The sequence below is a fragment of the Anopheles gambiae genome, chromosome 2 (assembly GCF_943734735.2).
Source record: "Anopheles gambiae chromosome 2, idAnoGambNW_F1_1, whole genome shotgun sequence".
In the NCBI taxonomy this organism is placed as follows: domain Eukaryota; kingdom Metazoa; phylum Arthropoda; class Insecta; order Diptera; family Culicidae; genus Anopheles; species Anopheles gambiae.
The window spans coordinates 32,766,629-32,784,056 of NC_064601.1; the positions used below are offsets into that span (position 1 = coordinate 32,766,629).

At 43.8% G+C, this 17,428-nt stretch overlaps 2 protein-coding genes and 1 long non-coding RNA gene across 8 annotated transcripts in view; 1 reads left to right on the forward strand and 2 right to left on the reverse strand.

Annotated features, from left to right (window-relative positions):
* The window catches only part of LOC4576873 (uncharacterized), a 136,710-nt gene that overhangs the window by 44,193 nt on the left and 75,089 nt on the right, over positions 1 to 17,428 (reverse strand). The gene's annotated exons all lie outside the window — the stretch shown is intronic.
* Positions 373 to 7,430, reverse strand: LOC4576874 (uncharacterized). The gene is made up of 2 exons (XM_061642470.1): positions 1,056 to 7,430; positions 373 to 994 (listed from the first exon to the last, which is right to left on the reverse strand). Exons 1-2 carry the CDS (start codon positions 1,904 to 1,906, stop codon positions 448 to 450), a joined length of 1,398 nt encoding a protein of 465 aa, XP_061498454.1. The 5' UTR covers positions 1,907 to 7,430; the 3' UTR covers positions 373 to 447.
* On the forward strand, positions 13,510 to 14,934 carry LOC4576870 (uncharacterized). The gene is made up of 2 exons (XR_009764637.1): positions 13,510 to 14,294; positions 14,386 to 14,934. It is a non-coding gene; the product is annotated as an uncharacterized LOC4576870 (long non-coding RNA).

The following is a 17,428-nucleotide window of genomic DNA, read 5'->3' on the forward strand; positions in this document are numbered from 1 at the left end:
TACACGCACCTACACAATAAAATAAACGCTACAGCGATTATTCGTTCAATGAGTGCGTGCTGTCATCAATCGCATGCTTTCTATTTTCTTTCCACGAATTTATTGTAGTTCAATTGAAAGCCCTAATGAGTGACATGCGCCATTAGCGTGCAATGTATGCATATTGTAATTCTTCATAATTCATGATTGGCTAACGAAAAAAAGGGCAATTTCTATGAATGTTTTGTTTGAGCAAGTGATTTGCTCTTTTGTCGCGTGAGTTCGTTTTACAAAAGAGTATCGAGTTTATTTAGATGCTTGCAGTGCTCACAATATAAAGTGCGTGTACAACAAGAATAGGAATGAAACGCCACATGCATTAAAATAAAAAGATTTCCATTGTGCAATTCAACTCGTATACAAACGTTTATTCAACAACCAACATGCAAAGGGCACCGCAAAACACATTCACGTAATGGTAGTAATTTGGGTGGCGAACTTTTTCGACCCAGTTGCCGAACATTCGTGTGCAGTTGGCTCACAGTTTAGCCACGTTCGGACCACCACCAAAAACAGCGCAAAGAATCCATTGAAAGCCAGCACAACCACCGCACAAATATCCGGCGAGCTCCACAGCGTCAGCAGCAGCCCAAAGAACGCGTATGGCTGCAGGTTAATTAGTGCAAAGGTAAGTCCCAGCACAGCCACTGCATTGTGCACCAGTCCATAAAGCGTTAGCAGCTGCTCGAGTCCAGTTGCAACGGCGAAGCTGTTCGTAATCAGCGCAAACCGAGCAGCAATCGGTTCCTCCAGATAGAGGTAGAGCACGCCGGCAAGAAACTGACTTCCGAAGGATGCCACCATCAGATCTGCCGTTCGCAGGTATATCAGCAGAAACCCGAACGTGGAAAATACAGCCGCCACGTAGAACAGCTGCCAAAACACGCCGAACAGATCGTCGGAGCTGAGAAACGGTAGAAATGGCCGGAGTAAGGTTGAGTTGTCTGTAAGAAACCTGTAATTGAATAGGGCGTTGATGAGTCAATTTCCAATGCGATATGTGTCCACTAAATTACCATTGGAAAAGGATGCTATTTAAAGCAACGGTCGCTATCAGAATCACCACCGTGAATTGGTTGAGCAAAGCGTAGCTTAACTTTTGCGCTGAATTGGTTGCGGCGCTGTCGCAACTGACGCAAGTGCCACAGAACAGCATTGGCTGACAGATGCCCACTTGTAGCAACGCAATGGCCAAATTGAGCGTGTACTGTGACAAAGCAGGATAGATTGTTCCCAGTTCCGCAACGAACGGTTGTGTTGCCGAACCGAGGCTCAACACTAAGGCGCCCGCGATCAGATAGTAAAGCCGTTCGGCTTTCGGCGAGCACACCACCAGCTGGCAAAGGTACAGCACCAGCTTCGCTGACCAAAACAGCTCCGAAAGGCAGCCAATGTACCGCAGCTCGTAGGATAGGAAGTCGGGAATGTGAAGAAGCGCGTACAGCAGCGCAATCACTGGATGCGCAAAGTGTACGATCTTCGCCAGCAGCTCGATCGACACTTTCTGCGGAGCGACAGCCAGCAGCAGCACCGCCAACACTCGCGGTACGTACAGCAGCAGGTGGTAGTGTATTTCGATGTCCTCCTCGCCCGGATCGTCCTGCTCGGGATCATGGTAATGGGACGCCACACTCAGCAGCACACCGTCGTCGTCCTCTGCCAGGGCGAGCTGCTCGAGCTCCCGCTCTCGCAGGTAGGGATCGTACCCGTAGGAGGTCAAAAACAGGGCCACCATTGTCAAGTGCAGCACCCACTGTCGGCCCCATGACCGACATCTCGCACCACTGTCACTGTCACTTTCGCGACCTTCGGAGCCGCCCGGTCGATAGCGCGGATCACTACTACTACCACTGCCACCGTGGTGCATGATGTGCAAGTTGCAACTGACAGGCTCGGGTCGGCTGGGCCCACACACAAACTCCGTTCGTCAATCGTCATTCCGGTTTAACCGTGCCGGGCTCATCAGGGTGGCGCCACCGAACGGTTGCATGCCGCGGAGCTGGAGCGCCGTTGCTCCGGGTTACACCCGACGCGCGCAACGGGCGGAAAAGTGCAGTTTGTTGGTTCGATAGTGACTTCCGCGATAATGATCCTTGAAATGAGCGGGCAAGCGGGAGGGTTTCATGGCGTGGGGCTAACAGCGCCAACAACAACTAAAAACTTTGCTTCCGGGAAAATGTTCGTTTTTTTTTCACCTTCCGTACACCAATTTCTACCATTGTGTGAACTTTGGGGCATAACGAAACGTACAGGTCATGAAAGCTTTCTAGAATTGAAACGCTTGTTTATGATCCCATTAGAATTCCAGTACAGGTGCAGCTTAAGCAAAAGCTTTTGTTCACATTCGAACTAGCCAAGTAAAATAAAAAAACCTGTAGCGTGTCACTGTTAAACTGTTGAACAAATGGGTTATGTGAATGTTTTTTCTTTATTAAATGAGTAACTAAAGGCATTATGTTTTTAATGTCGCACGGTATAGTTTTTTTTTAAATTAAATTAATTAGAAAAGACATATATTTTCACCTTAGCTTGAATATAGTAAAACGAAACTGTATTTGAAATAAACTGCCCTCTCACTCTAATATCAATTTAGTTTTCAATTAACCGATTCAGTGATACGATTCAGAAATAATGCTGACCACGCAATACTCCCATACACTTTCCTCGATCGGCAACTGTGAAAATCAATTCAATAGATTTGTTTTCATTTCGCTTCACCGAATGCGAAGTTTTCTTATTCGACTCCTTTGAGGCTGTGTCGGCTTTTGTTCACACGCTATCCAAGGACGGGCGGCGAGAATTACTGTCGAATCAAATTTTGGCACACCGCCCCTCTCTTTGCGTATACGCTTCTCGCGCTCTCTCCATCCGGTGTATTGTTGTGGTTATTATTTTTTTGCACACACACATACACATCATTGACGTGCCCGATCACCACAAATCCATCACGTTTCAGTGAACAAATCATTGCTGTTCGATTTTCTGTGCCGAATAGTGTAGGCTGGTCGTCTTTTTTGAACCAGAAAAATGAAAATGCCACCGACGATGAGGCTTAAGGCGCGTTGCGTATTGTTGCAGTAATAGAAATCTGTCACGGGAAATCGCCTGTCATCGGAAACAAGCGGAAGCAATTGACGGAAATTTGGGTTCGCTCTATTGATATATAGCAGCCAGCATGAAGCCGTGTTGGCACAAGTCGAAGAACAGTTCGGGTCAAGCACGTACAAATGGACCAATTTCTTGATAACTTGATAAGTTATTGCACATATAGCAATTGTTAAGGTCTTTTGAATTTGAGGTTTGCATCAAGATACAATAAAAAAGATTGTGTTCTATATTTCACCCCAACAACATGGCGAGCAACACTAAACCCATGCCCAAAGAACCATTTCACACGTGGTAAAGACTACATCGCAACGTTGCCACTACTCTGCAACAAGGGACGATAGTTTTCAAAGTACGAGCTGCGGTTTCAGCACGCAAAAGTAAATGGTTCAAAACTTTTGATCAGAACTCAATTTTTGCCCGGCCCCGGCTGGACCGATGCTCATCAAGTAATATTGCCGACGTCATGCTGCTTTTGCGTAAAGCTGGCCACAAGGATTCACTCAACCATTGAAACCACATCGCACACACTTTCATCAATTCCCTGTTAAGTCGATCAATGGCAAACTTTTCATCGGACGGTTTCGGAAAATAATCCAGATGAAGGTGTATATGGCAGAACGTCTCGTTGAAACTTTCTACTAACGGGAAGATTAAAACCACATGGCGACAAAGCATTTGAGCGTTTCTTTTATGCTGTATGACGTGTTAAACTTTAACTAACTTTCGGTACACGTTTTGGAGCATAAATGAAAAAATCAATCTGTACAGTTCTTTGCTAAGCTTTTCACAGTGCATGGAGCTCTGGTAACGAAATATGAACAATTGTTTCCAAACGAGCTGTTAGTACAGCACAGGACGAACGCCTAACAACGAACCTTTACTCAGCTCAAGAGGACGAACCAAAAAAACTTTAGCCATTAATGAGGGTTCAAAATTCATTCAACCTTTATGAAAATTATTGCTAGCTCCAGCAACGATGCATTGTGTTCAGCAGACCCAATGACTGAAATGAACATGGTTCTGGAGCAATCAAACTTAATCACTTTCTATTTTGATAATTGTGCTGGAGTTGAGTGCACACTGGTATAGCCATACCACTAGCATGGGAAAGGGTATTATGTGTTCATGTTCAATGGTGATAGTTTCTTTTACTGAAACTGTAACATCCCTGCCGTTAATGTACTTTACGAATATTGCTACACTGCCCTAAGAGTACAGCTACATTACCGACAACGTGAGCAGAATTTGCTATTTTTCAGATGTAGAGGTCTCTTTTCGGAACATGCAACAAATGAAAATGTGTCGAGTATTTAATATTGGAGTGTAAACTAAATCCCATTCCATGTTTGGTTTAAAATAACATCAACGGGGCCCTTTCCGTTGTAAGCTTGTAGGCTGATATTTCAGCCTGTCAGCTGTTTGCATTGTATAGCAGTTTTCGAGCAGCTATCTAAGTGAGTATAATATACAGGTGGGCTTATGCCAAAGTGTATGAATTTAGAAGACAGATTTTTATCGCTTCTGCTTCTGAATGAAGATTTTAAGAGTGTTTTGAGTATTCGTCAAGCCTCCAAAAAGCTCGTTTGAAAAAAAGTTTGCACCCATCCTGTCAAAGAGTGATATTCAAATTTGGTTATAAAAACAAGCTATGAGAGCACCTGGACTACATACACTTTGATTCCAGATTCCATCACCTGATCTCTTCAATGCACCTTGGGATAAATGTAAACAACACCGTGTTTTCGAGCAGGTACTCGAATCTAATTCTAGCTTTGAGGCTAGAATAATCTAGACTGAAAATTGCAGGCTAGTTTTATGTGTGGTTTTGTATGGAGTGTTTACATGATTTCAGCCTCCAAATGTCAAACTCCATAAAAAAACTGACTATAATCGTGAAGGGCCCCAATATTCGTTGTTTTTAATCATACAAAATCAACAATCTGCTGTAAACATTATTTTGCAAACGTATCAATCATGGCAAGAATTAATAAATTCCAGCTCATCTACATATCGTTAGGTTCGATTTTGATGATTTAAGGATGTCATTTTCTGAAACCTTAAAACTCAATCGATCAACTATTGGATGTATTATAGGTCTGCCCCTTGCCATGGTTAACACGCAGTTAGATGAAGCTTTTGTGTATAAACACATCTAAAACCAGGGCCAAGGACAACACCCATAACTTTTACATCTTCGTTACATTACCGATGATCCTAAATCAACATGGTTGGTCCAAACGTGAGGGTTCGGAATTGAAAGATTTATGCAAAGGACGATATGTAAACATCCGAGTTCCGAGAATTTTTGTTCAGGCTCGATGATGACGCTATGTGTGTAAGAATAAAGATATTGATGGCAAAATGGTCAAGAGTGTAGATCAATACTCTAGCTCTTCACAACGCGTTCTGCATGGTTCTAACAAAACAGTTTTAATAAAACGGCCATATTAAAGGAAATATTTGCATATTTTTTAATTATTTAAAAATAGTCTATAGGAACAGCATGATGTACAGCAAGTGTCTTTTTACCCTAATCGCACATAGCACACAAATTGAAACAGCTGTTGTGGTGCATATTACTTCCAATTGGTTTCACAATCTTATGTATTTTCAACCGGGCAACTTTATACCGTTCCTGTTATCGGAACAGTCGTATGCTGAGAGTGTATGTGTGGACTCAATTGCGTGTACTGTAAATGATATTTGGCACGTCGTGTGTAGTGGATCATAAAACAAACGAAGGATAGATATGTGGATAAGCATCCAAGAGTGCAATTTAATTTTACTATCATTGTATTCAAACGATTAAATGACCCTAATGACATGTCGTCCACGTCATGAGACAGCTGAAACGCTTAGAAGACTTCTTGAATAAAAGACAAACACAAATTTACAAATATATAGCGAATGCAAAAGAAAAAAAAAACACATTTATAAAACCAACCAAACACACCAGCAATTGTTGCTCGAGGCCAATATATTAGACTTTACGTTTCAATCGTTTTGTGCTAGTGCTAGTGCCTTTGTCATTGAAAGCAAGCACGATAAACATTATCCTCAGACACGAGTAACGGAAAAGCTAGGGCGATAAATTTCACCCGAACCAAATCCTTAAAATCCCTTGCTTAATGCAGTCTGGCTTGTCCCGGTCTGGTCGGATGGCTTTTTCCAAGCATCACTACAGCACACCCAGGATTGGAGGACTGCCTGCCTGCCGCCCGCCTTGCTACTCGGATACTCTCGGGTAGCAGCAATCAATTTAGTTTTTGTGTCCGCCGCTCGTGCAATGGTTGCGAAAACTCCAATGAAGCATGTTGTTTATGGATTAAAGGCTTTTAACGAACGGTTCCAACTGAAATGTGTGCACTTGACTGGATGCAATGTGTGAACATGATGTAGGGTCAATAGCAAAGCATATAATATTGGCACCCTGTGCATGAACTTTATGCGTCTGCACGTTCATGTTAGCGCGGAAACTGATTATCAAAAACATGTCAACAATTTTTAGCAGTATTTTAAACAAATTAAAATCCATTGGAAGTTAACACAACCAACGATGAACTGTGGTACTTTCATTCTAATGAGAAAAAAGCACCTTCCCATACTCTCCACGCTTTAACAACACAGAAAATGCTGCGCTGTGAAAGGACGGAATGAACGGCTATTGATTTTCGTTTCGCGCTTTATCGATTGCTCTGAAGCGTATTGGGTGGCGCACCCTGTTCCTTCCAATGCTCGAGCATGGCCGACTTGGGAGGCGGATTATTGAAACGCACCGAAGCGGAATCTTTTTCACTCTCTTCTATACCCTGTGGAAAGTGGAGTCACTCTTCAATGGCAACGCGACACTAACTGCCAATATAGACGATATTTTATCCATTTATCGTGTCGTCCCTGTCGTCAGCCAATCAAACGCCACGTTAGGCGGGCACTATCGGCAAGTCGGAACCGGCGGATGCCGCGAAGGTATGGACCGATGGAACGACACCCTCCAGTGGCAGTGATTGATTGAAAATAATGCTTGCGTTGCACGGGAGTTCTTTGTATGTGGTAAACCATACGTTTACGTTTTGTTTTCTTATATCGATGGCGCCATATTAAGTGAAGTAAGCTTTAAAATATTGTGTGTTTTTCCAATTGTGTGTGTTTTTTTTCAAAACCGTAACCAGATTCAAAAAGTTCTGGCCGACCGTTATACATCTGCACTTCTGGATTTCAAATACCTGTCAACTTCACTCTCCTTATCAGTCTTTCCCTATTGTGTAATATTCTCCATAGATACTCACCTGAAATGAAAAGAAATAACAATTTCAACAAATTAAGTAATGCAACAATATTTTCTATAACCAAAAATGCCCTTACGGTTACGATTATGGTCCTTCTATTGTGTCTGATGTATGAAAAAAGCAGTGCTTTACAGCTCTCAAATGTAATACATTGCAAATGTAATGGATGTATATTGCAGTTCAGTGGAACACTCTCACTGTAATACAGCAGTAAGCACCGAACATGCGAGTCACGTTTTAATTGAACATTGATTTCCGCGAACCAGGCAAACAGGCATTCCGAGCCGCGTCTAGCTACCGCAGCAAGCACGATACACACCTTTACCACCAGTCGCACAGTGGAGACCGTAAGCGATAGTATGGCTTTCCCTTGCATATCGCACAATCGCTGATGCACAGAATCTCTCGAAACGTGACTGTGGATGGGTTTGTGAGTAGCGAAGTGGTGAAGAAATAGTGATAACTTCTGTACATCCATTCGAATGCAGGTGGCTGCAGACGATGCAAACGTCGCACGTACAATGAGCTATAACCGCAAATATCATCCTGAATGTTGCGTACGACTGGGCGGACGGTAACTGTCAACTGTCAGTTCGATTCGCTTAGACCAGGGTCCTCCAAACTTTTCAGCTCGCGGGCCGCATTGTTTCAAAAATAACTATGTCGAGGGCCATTTGACGCTAGCTTTATCTGATGAGTGAACGTTTAAATCTCGTTTTTACTACAAAATACTAACGATACTTCTACAGTTTCGTGTTACTAAAGCTTGATTTTTGTCTAAGAAAAGTAAAAAATACATTTTTATTTGAAAAAGTCATAATAACGTAATATTTATATTAACTCTGGCAAAGTCATCGTGGGCCGCATTATAAGCTCTTGAGGGCCGCATGCGGCCCGCGGGCCGTAGTTTGGAGACCCCTGGCTTAGACGGAACGCATTGAGGGCGTAATGGATGATGATTACATGCGGAGACGAAATGTTCTTTCCACGCAGCATACAGCCAGAGACAGAGGTACTCTACGGGATTTATCTCCCCCGAGCTGAATCCAAAATGTGTGTACCTATTTCGCATGAGAATATGACATGGTTTTAATTTCCTGCCCAGGCCATAGCCACGTGCACATGAATTATGAGCCTGATGTTAATTGTACGACTCTGTATGACTCTGTATGACTTGGTGCTCATGTTTGCAACCCTCTTCCATAAATAGCACACACAAAAATCAGAAACCTCAAATTTGCCTTCACCTCGCCGGTCCGAAGATAGGTCAATCCTCATGAGGGAAAGGAGAGAGAGAGAGAAGGTAAGGTAGTGTCCACAAGGTCTGTAGTTGACACTTCGTCACGGTGATTCCCGCGGTAGAAGTGCAAACTGCTGCTCTTTCGGCCACAGCAGACGAACACACGCGAACGGAGCGCTGAAATAAACACAGACGCGTTCCGGATGTTGATGACGACAGCTCGAAAAAGGTGCTAATAGGTAATCAATTAGTGGTATTGATGGAATCCGCACTCGCCCACTATAAACTAGCGGCCGGGTTGCACAGGAGGCTCCCAGTACCGCTTGTGCTTTCGAACCGCGCGCACGCTCATGCAGCGCCTTACCGTTTTTGCTGAACCTGATTTTCCTCCCATCCGGTGGCTGCTAACGCGCGTTCGTTGTGATTGATTTGTGAGGTTAGCTTACCCAGTCAAAACTGCATCCCTTTGCGATTGTGCATCAATATTCAGCGTGGTGCTTAGCGCAACGAGAAGATGGCAAAATCGGTGCTGGTGTTTATGGCGACCGGCGTTCTGCTGGTGCCAGTTCTGTGCTATTTTGCGGCTCAGGCCACACCCGGCCGCCCTTACGGTGGTGCTGGCGCACCGGTCTACGTGGGTGGTGGTGTTCGACCAGTCATAGCACGACCTGGGTAAGTGTGTGTGTGTGTGAGTGTGCATTATTTTTTGCACACTGTTCCATTTCCACTGAACCATAATGCTCATTAAAAACTTTTGTTCTTTTGTGTGCTGCGCTGTTTTTTTTTGTTTTGTTTTCTGCTTTGCATCTCCCTTTTAACAGCATTTATCGTGCGCCTGTTATTTACCGACCGCCGGTTGTGGTGCAGAAAGTAATTCAACCGGTAATCATAGCCCGCCCGGTCACACCAATTTTGGCTGGTTGATGAGCGAGAATCTCACGGTTGGTGTGGACTAACACCAATCAAAATGGCCGAACCAATGGTGTCTTTTGTTAGAATTAATTTGCACATTTACTTGTTGCTGTAATGTACTATAAAATAAACAAAATAAACAAGTTATGCCAACAAAACAATTCAGCAACTTTAACCAAGAACTGATCTTTCGCACTCCGCACAAACGTGGTGATAAAGATGGTGCGTCATCACGTTGGTCACTGCCGGCTCAGCGGCCACTTTACTCGCAGAAAAACGATGATTCCAGCGAATGTGACTTCATTTTCATAAGCTCTCTCGCATGTTGAACATCATTTCCGGTAGGCTTTTGTGCTGCGGTGCTGGAAATCTCTATATGTGCTCCAAACGTTAGCATCGGAGCACCGTTTAACAGCTCGCGGCAGGAGTGGAGCCTGGAGCGAATGGAGCACAGTGAACCGTGCCTTGCAATCAACAACGTACCCGTACCCGAACAAAAGACCGCTGCAGCAGCCAAAGCACGTTTAGAGGATTTGATTTAGAGGGATGCAAGCGATGCAGCATTGCTTCACAAAAGCCTGCCCCTCCGCTACAACACCACACGGTCACCTCATCATAAACAGCCGGTCACACACAGTCGAAGGAGGCCTGCACGGTGTGCGATAGCTGATGGCTGTAGCTAATTTATTGCACTTTCACGTCCAGTGCACCGTGCTCCGTGGAGAAAGGAGTGCAAGGATGAACATGTCGAAGTGTGTGTATGTGTGTGTATGGTTGTGTGGGTGCAGTGCAGCGACAAGATGATTTTAACGTTTACTATTATTCGGTACGGCAAGCGCACGGTGAAGATGGCGGAAGATCACGGTAGACGAAGACGTTCGCTTGTTCGTTGGTTGGTATTATTTTTAATTTCCCATTAACAGTTTGTCGGGCAAGGGTTTAAGATTAATTAGATGTCATTCAAACGGCGCACCGTGGCTGAGATACTGAACCACCCGATGGCAAACGCCCCAGCAGGAATGCGGGAAAGGAGTAGCGGACCCATCCGGGTGCGGTAATTGTCTGGAGCCGGTTGACATCGGTGACAACGTTGCCACGTGAGCCATGCTAGTGTGTGCTAGATGTGCACGGCTCATTTACGACGGCCAGGGATGTGGTACGCAGGTGTGTGCAAGCTGTTACGGAGCGAAAATAGAGTTTAATCCTGGCCTTGGTGGAGTGTTTAAGCACCACATGGCACTATAAAATCGAGGTAGCAGATGGTACACCATATAGGTCCGATTAGCAGCAAAGCGCGATTGATGAAGTTTAGCTGGATAAATACATTACTATGGTAGTACGAATGAAAAGCAATAAACATGACTGTTTGCAAACTGATTACAGGACAAGCAGGATTTTTTTCAATTGTAACAAGTTATAAAGCAGCAAGGTGCATGGCCAACATTTTAATATGGTCCTAGGTTAATTAAGTTATTCCAGTAAAGTAGATCAAATACATCCATTCATGACACAAATCATTGCTATGTTATCTATCATAGTTAATGCCATTTGTGGGATAACAGCTAAAATTCATCATCCTATCAAGCAAATGTTACGAGCCAAGCGATTAGCTCATCATCATCGCATAGGGAAGCTTTTGCACAAACACTTCCGGTATTCAGCCTCCGCCAACACGAAGGAGGAGTTAAGGGACAAAGTGAAAAAACCAGCTGCAAACACTTTTTCCGTCATGTCATTCGCTAATTGACATCCACGGTCCTGCTGATGTCCTTCTGGAGAAATGAAAAGTTCATCTCGCACCTTCAGCTACCACCGTTGTTCAATTTCTAATCTTGGCACGGTTGAAGACACGACACATAGCCGTCGTAAGATATTCATAGGCAGAACATTGGTTTTGCTGTTTGCCTGCCTGCTTTCGGTGCTTTGCCTTTGCCCACCGAGCTCTGTCGTTCCGGAGACGAAATTAATTAATTGAAAATGTTTGAATTTCATTAGTCCGCGCCGCCTAGCGACCAAATTTCCGGTCAAAGTTCGGCACAGCATTTCCCACCACCATTAGACCGCAACGAAATGTGTCCATGTGTTTGGGGCTTAGGGTTTTGCTCTCTTTTGTTTCTATTCGTCCTGGGCCGTTCGTTTCTATCCTTCACCGACTATTTCACACTTTTGTCAGAGCTTTACATGCATCTTTAGCTTCCGATAAGGTCAGAAAGATAAGCAGCGTCACACATCCACCGGCTCAAAGGACTACGCACCACCGGGCCTGGTAGAAAGAGCGCACGTAATCTCATTAAATTTACATGAGGCTGATCAAAATCTAATTACGAGATCGAACCGTATCTTGGGATCGAGCGGCCGTCGTCGAAACTGTGTGGTCACACGGTAGCGAATCGGTTGTTAGATTTTTTTCTTTAGTGCCTCCGGAAAGCGAACAACTCGTCCTGGGAGTACCCGAACGAACGAACGAGCCTAATCGACACCGACCGGGAGGATGGATTTAAAAATTCAAGACCAATGATTTTTCAATCGTGTCCGGTAGCTATTTTTTGTGCCGTTTGCCGATTTTTGTCCTAAGTTGGGATCATTTTTATGTCTCAGACGTGTTTTTTCTCCTTTTTTAGTTCTTTGGTCCTTTTCATTTTCATTTTCCTTTTTTTCCGGTGCATGGAGTGTGGCGGGGCAATCAACAACAGCACACACAAAAAAACCGACCGGATGGCTTTTTTTCATTGGAAAACGGAAAAACCAAAAACAAAAATCAGCACACGCACACAAACGCCTCAACAAAAATGGATGGTTTAATCAACGGAAGTACGCCATTACTGATTCGGATTGAAGGGAGCTGATTTCAATTCAGGGCTACCCGAGGTTCGCCGCCATCCGGCCAGCCCGACGACGACGAGGAGCTCGCTCTGTTCGCTTCATATTTATCGATTTTGCTAATTTTAGTGAAATTCTGGGTAGTGGTACCACCGTTGGTGCCGGAGCAATGGTAACCGAGCCAGAATGGTAGGGGTGGTAGGCATGGTTCATCAGTAGAATGATGATGGATAGAGTAGAGTTTGGGATTTGGGAACGATTTATGCTGGCCAATGATTACTTCCGAAAGTCGGGAATTTTCATGCGAAAGGGTTTACTTTGGTATTTCATACCGACGGGGATGAATAATCTTTGCATCGACTTATTTCTTATATTAGCGACACGAGTGGCTAACGAGAAGACTGGTGATACAAATAAACGGTTATAATTATGAGACCAACTGTAATTATTCAACATTATATACTGATAGTCGGCATTTAATTGTTTTTGTTCGCAGTTGTATATAATGTTTCAACATTTTCATCACAAATCAACACTCGCCGTCGCTCACAATAAAGATCAAAGTTAGTATTTTACTTATTCTACAATAATTTATGCACCATTGACTGTGTAGAATTCTAGGTTTCATACAATTTTGCGGGTCCATTAAAAGCATTGTTGGTGCCTCCTATTGTTATTCTCTTCACAAAACCGATGATGCTCTTTGTTCAGCTGTTCCTCTCATTTACGCAAGCGTATCTTCTGCAATGTATGATTAAACTTTCGACAGAATGATGGCTAATGCGACAGGATGCGATAGAATGATGCCAATTCAGAGGAAATGAATCTATAGAAAGATTTATTATTAGACGAAATCAGCAACATTCATAAAGGATCATATCAATGCTTTCGAAAGCCGCCGTTCATTGACACAGCGCTCAGTACTCAACTAGGAACAGAGGATTTATGAATAACTAGTTAGCTTGCAGATGCAGTTAGTTCATAAGCGACTAGCCGCACGACCTCATAACCGTACGGGCAGTGCAAGGGAGTAACCAAAGTATCATATATTTGAATTGATGAAAACTGCTGTCATGAGGAAGTACGAGCAAATGGCATAGTGAGTGATTGTGGCATAGATATTGAATGACACACAATCACATATACCAAGGCAATATATAAATATTGAACGACTGATTATTTTTCAAATTAATTTGTTAAATCGAGATCTATACCAATCTTAACTAAGTCGACATACCCAACTTGTTATCAAGCATTGGGTTTGTTTGCAAAAAAATGCTTCAAACTTCAGTATACAAAAAAAAGATAACTATCCCACGCCTGATGAGTAAGTAAGTAAACTACTAACTAAGAAGCTGTAATATACCATCGTAGATTTATTATCCATCGACTTGGTATATTGTTCCATGATAAACAGTAATTCGATACTACCATTCCATTAGAGGTGAAGTGGTAGTCATAAAGTTCGTAATCAAATCTCGTTCCCATCGCTCCACTTTAACCACTGCCATTCGAAGACAGTAATTGTATCAATCTGCACACTGCATGCAGAGGCAAAGCGGGGATCTGTGAGCTGCTGCTCGTTGTAACTGATCAACATCAGCAACCATGAACCATGGTATCATCTTTCCCCGACCGTCTTTGCTCGTTTCTTTCTGGGTAAAGTTTTTGCATTGACATAGTTCTTGCCTTACCATCCGCCGCGTTGCACTTGATGGAAAAGCAAAGAAACGGAACGTAGTTTGTCAGCTATAAATACGATGTACATCTTAGTTCTCCTCAGTCACGAGTACGACACTTCAACATCGAAAGCGTGCTCGAACCAAATTGTCGTATCGTACAACCACAACTTCTGTAAAATTCATTTAAAAATGAAGCTCTTCCAAGTGGTGAGTGGCTTGCCGCTTAAATTTGCTTCGGTGTTTGAAAATGACCACCAAAACCTTAATTCCTTTTCTCTGCGTGCTTCATCTGTTACAGTTTCTAATCCTGTGCGGTTTAATTGCATCCACACTGGCCGTCCCGGGACCTCTGCTGCTAAAGAAAGTGATTGTCAAACAGCCAATATTCGTGAAACCCGCCCCCGTCATCGTCCATCGACCGATTGTGGTGAGAAAATTCGCCTCCCGTGGTGGATGGTGGTAATGCGGATGGGAAGCTACAGGGCCCATTGAACTTCTCACACTTCGGTACACCGATGGAGCAAACAAATCTTATTATCGGTCTCCTGGCTGACTTTTACCATTCCTATTGCCGCCACTCTCACAAATCCTCCTGGTGAAGCATTCCAAATCACTGCATCGATGACATGATCCAATTAGAATTGTTACCGTGTTACCGAATGAAGGGCGTTTTATATGCATTCGCACATACCCAGAAATTGCTTCAATTAGACGAAAAGCAGTCCACTCAGCAGCAGGGCAAGCGTAAAACTGACGAGAGCGTACAATAAATCGATTAACAGGAAAGTTCCTGGCAATCCGTTACGGTTACTACCCTGTTAAACGGCTTGTTGAAGTGTTTCCTGCATCAGTGTGAGCCCCTTTTCCATCTGTGTCTGTGCGTACGTTCCGTATGTGTGCCCAATTTCCATGGTTGATTTTTCCACATGCATGTTCCCTTCGATTGCGCCGAGCATGTGAAGCAAATGAAAAACGCCTGCTGTAATCCATCCCAAAACGAGAGTGTTAATGGTCCCGATATCCCGAACGTCCATCCGTGCTGCTCTGCATATCATGAATTGTATCGTTCCGCTTGAATGGGGCGCTGGCGGAGGGTGGTCAAAAGTGTGGCAAACCAGCCCTTTGCAAGGACACACCGGAAATTTAGCAGCAGCAATCCTCCCATTTGCAACAGCATCTAGGGCAACATTGAACCAAACCGAACACCGGAAGAAAGTCCTTGGATTTGGGTATGGTTTCAGCTTCAATGATGAGGACACTCGTAAAATCCAGTCATTATCGTAAAACTATATACGCTCTGCCCTTTCTGGTGGAAGAAGAAATGGTCGGACAGAGGAAGAAAAGAAAAACAACAGGAACAAAACGGTTGGGAGTTCCCAATTTCATTTCTCGTCGTTGCTCCACAGCCACCGCTGCTGGATGAAGCCGTTTGGGAAGCGCGCTGGGCAAGACGGTACCACCTATCCAGACCGGATTAGTACCGGTCGGGTACGGGTTGCACGGGATTTATCTGGGCGGAACTTACTTACCAGTAAATGACCGGTTGGCAGGTTGTTTGGTCCTTGGTGAACGATTAGTGCCAATTGAATTACCTGTCCCTGAAGGAACGCTTCCCCAGCACGGCTCGTGCGCACAAAAACCTAGCACGGTGGATAACAAGACGAACAGCATCAAAACGACACCAAGCGACGAGAACGTAGGGATCTCTGGTGGGGACTTGGCCCACATGAAACAAGCACTGTTGGGTGAAGTTGTGGATTGAATGCCATGCGTTTATGCAGAAGCCAGTTTCGATTCACGTGTGCTGGAAGTGGGATGACATGGGTCCGTGGGTTGGTAAATGAAATTATACAAACCGATGCCTCTACTCCTTGGAACAGAAACCTTTACACACGGTACGGTACACCCAGACCGGTACATCGTTTCAATCTGGCAGAAATTATACTCCTGATCCTTCGAGAAGCAGATTTTTGATGATTGCTCATCCAAAAATGCTTCAATTAACTTTGTGGCAAACGAATATTTACCATCTATTTCCTGATTTCCAGTCCCCCCTTGTTATAGAATGCGCTGTGGAATTGTATATTACACATAAAGGAAAGTTTGATCTCCAGACAGCTAGATTAGTAAAACAATTGCTCATCTCACACTGAAACAGTGTGCGTGTCACTGTTAACACTGAGCCGGGTAAACACATGTCACGTCGCACGTCAGCAACCGTCCAAACCACTGTCGATTGGATTGGAGCTAATTTACGTGTTTCCTTTCAACGTGTAAAGTGAACGGAAAACAGGAGGAGCTAAAGTCAATGCAGCTCTACTACTCTACGGCACGGGCACAGCCATCAAACACACCAGATGGCATTGTTTTGACGAGCAAACAGATATCCCAATCCTTGCGTTTCCCCGTTTCCTTTTGCTGGTTCATATAAATAACGTTCATCACTTTCTCAAGTGCCAAGCAAACATGGCGAATAGAATGCAGGGCGAGACCAATCAATCCCTGAAGGTTTGTAACATTGTACTTAATTAGAGGCGAGTGTTGCTTTCTGCTGTGATGCTATGGAATGTAACTGAAGCGTTATGCACGAATGGGTGAAGCGTTTTGCAGCAGCCCGGTGGATGTGTTTCCAAACATTTCAACCTTAGTTACCAAAAATTTCCTGAAGTATTACCTTTAAAAATTACCTAAGGGAAACAGATTCATTCTAAATGAAACAAGATATTTTACCGGCGTTGTAGACTGTTCTATATTGCATTCCTGGCGGTAAGGTTCAAATTCAACCTGGTACCTATTTCTACAAAACATTTCTGTATCTACTTAAATGTTTTCTGCTTTTTGGATTTCTTTTGAATTTATTACTTTTTTATATTATCTTGGTGCCATTACCAAGTGTAGACCTCCCACCAATAATTGAGTCTTTCATGAGCCACCAAAGTGAAGAATCAATTGGTGACCGTTGTTACAGAACCGGGCAAGATGGTTTAATTAACAATTTGCGAGCAATTGATGGGCTGGAGCAGATCAATGTTTGATTGTGTTCTTCTCCATCAAGAGACAGACAGACAGACCATGATTACACTTATCTCTAAGTAGGACAATGATGGACCGGAACCAATTCAACGGAGTGGTACTTGACGCTCGATGGGAAACGCTAGCATCGTACAGTGGAACAAAATGAGCCACAAACACATCACCGCTCAGCGTAAGCCAAACCGAGAAGTTCACATTCGTACCGGGTAGAAGTTGGATAGAGGTTATAGTTTTCATAGAAGGTAGTACAATAGCATAACCTTTATTTAACGATACCGGCAGTCTTTGTCCAGTCTATTGTTTTGGTT

Coding starts and splice junctions, on each gene's coding strand:
- LOC4576874 (XM_061642470.1), bottom strand. CDS start 1,906: ATGCACCACGGTGGCAGTGGTAGTAGTAGTGATCCGCGCTATCGACCG. Junction 995..1,055: donor AATAGCATCCTTTTCCAATG/GTAATTTAGTGG, acceptor ATTCAATTACAG/GTTTCTTACAGACAACTCAA.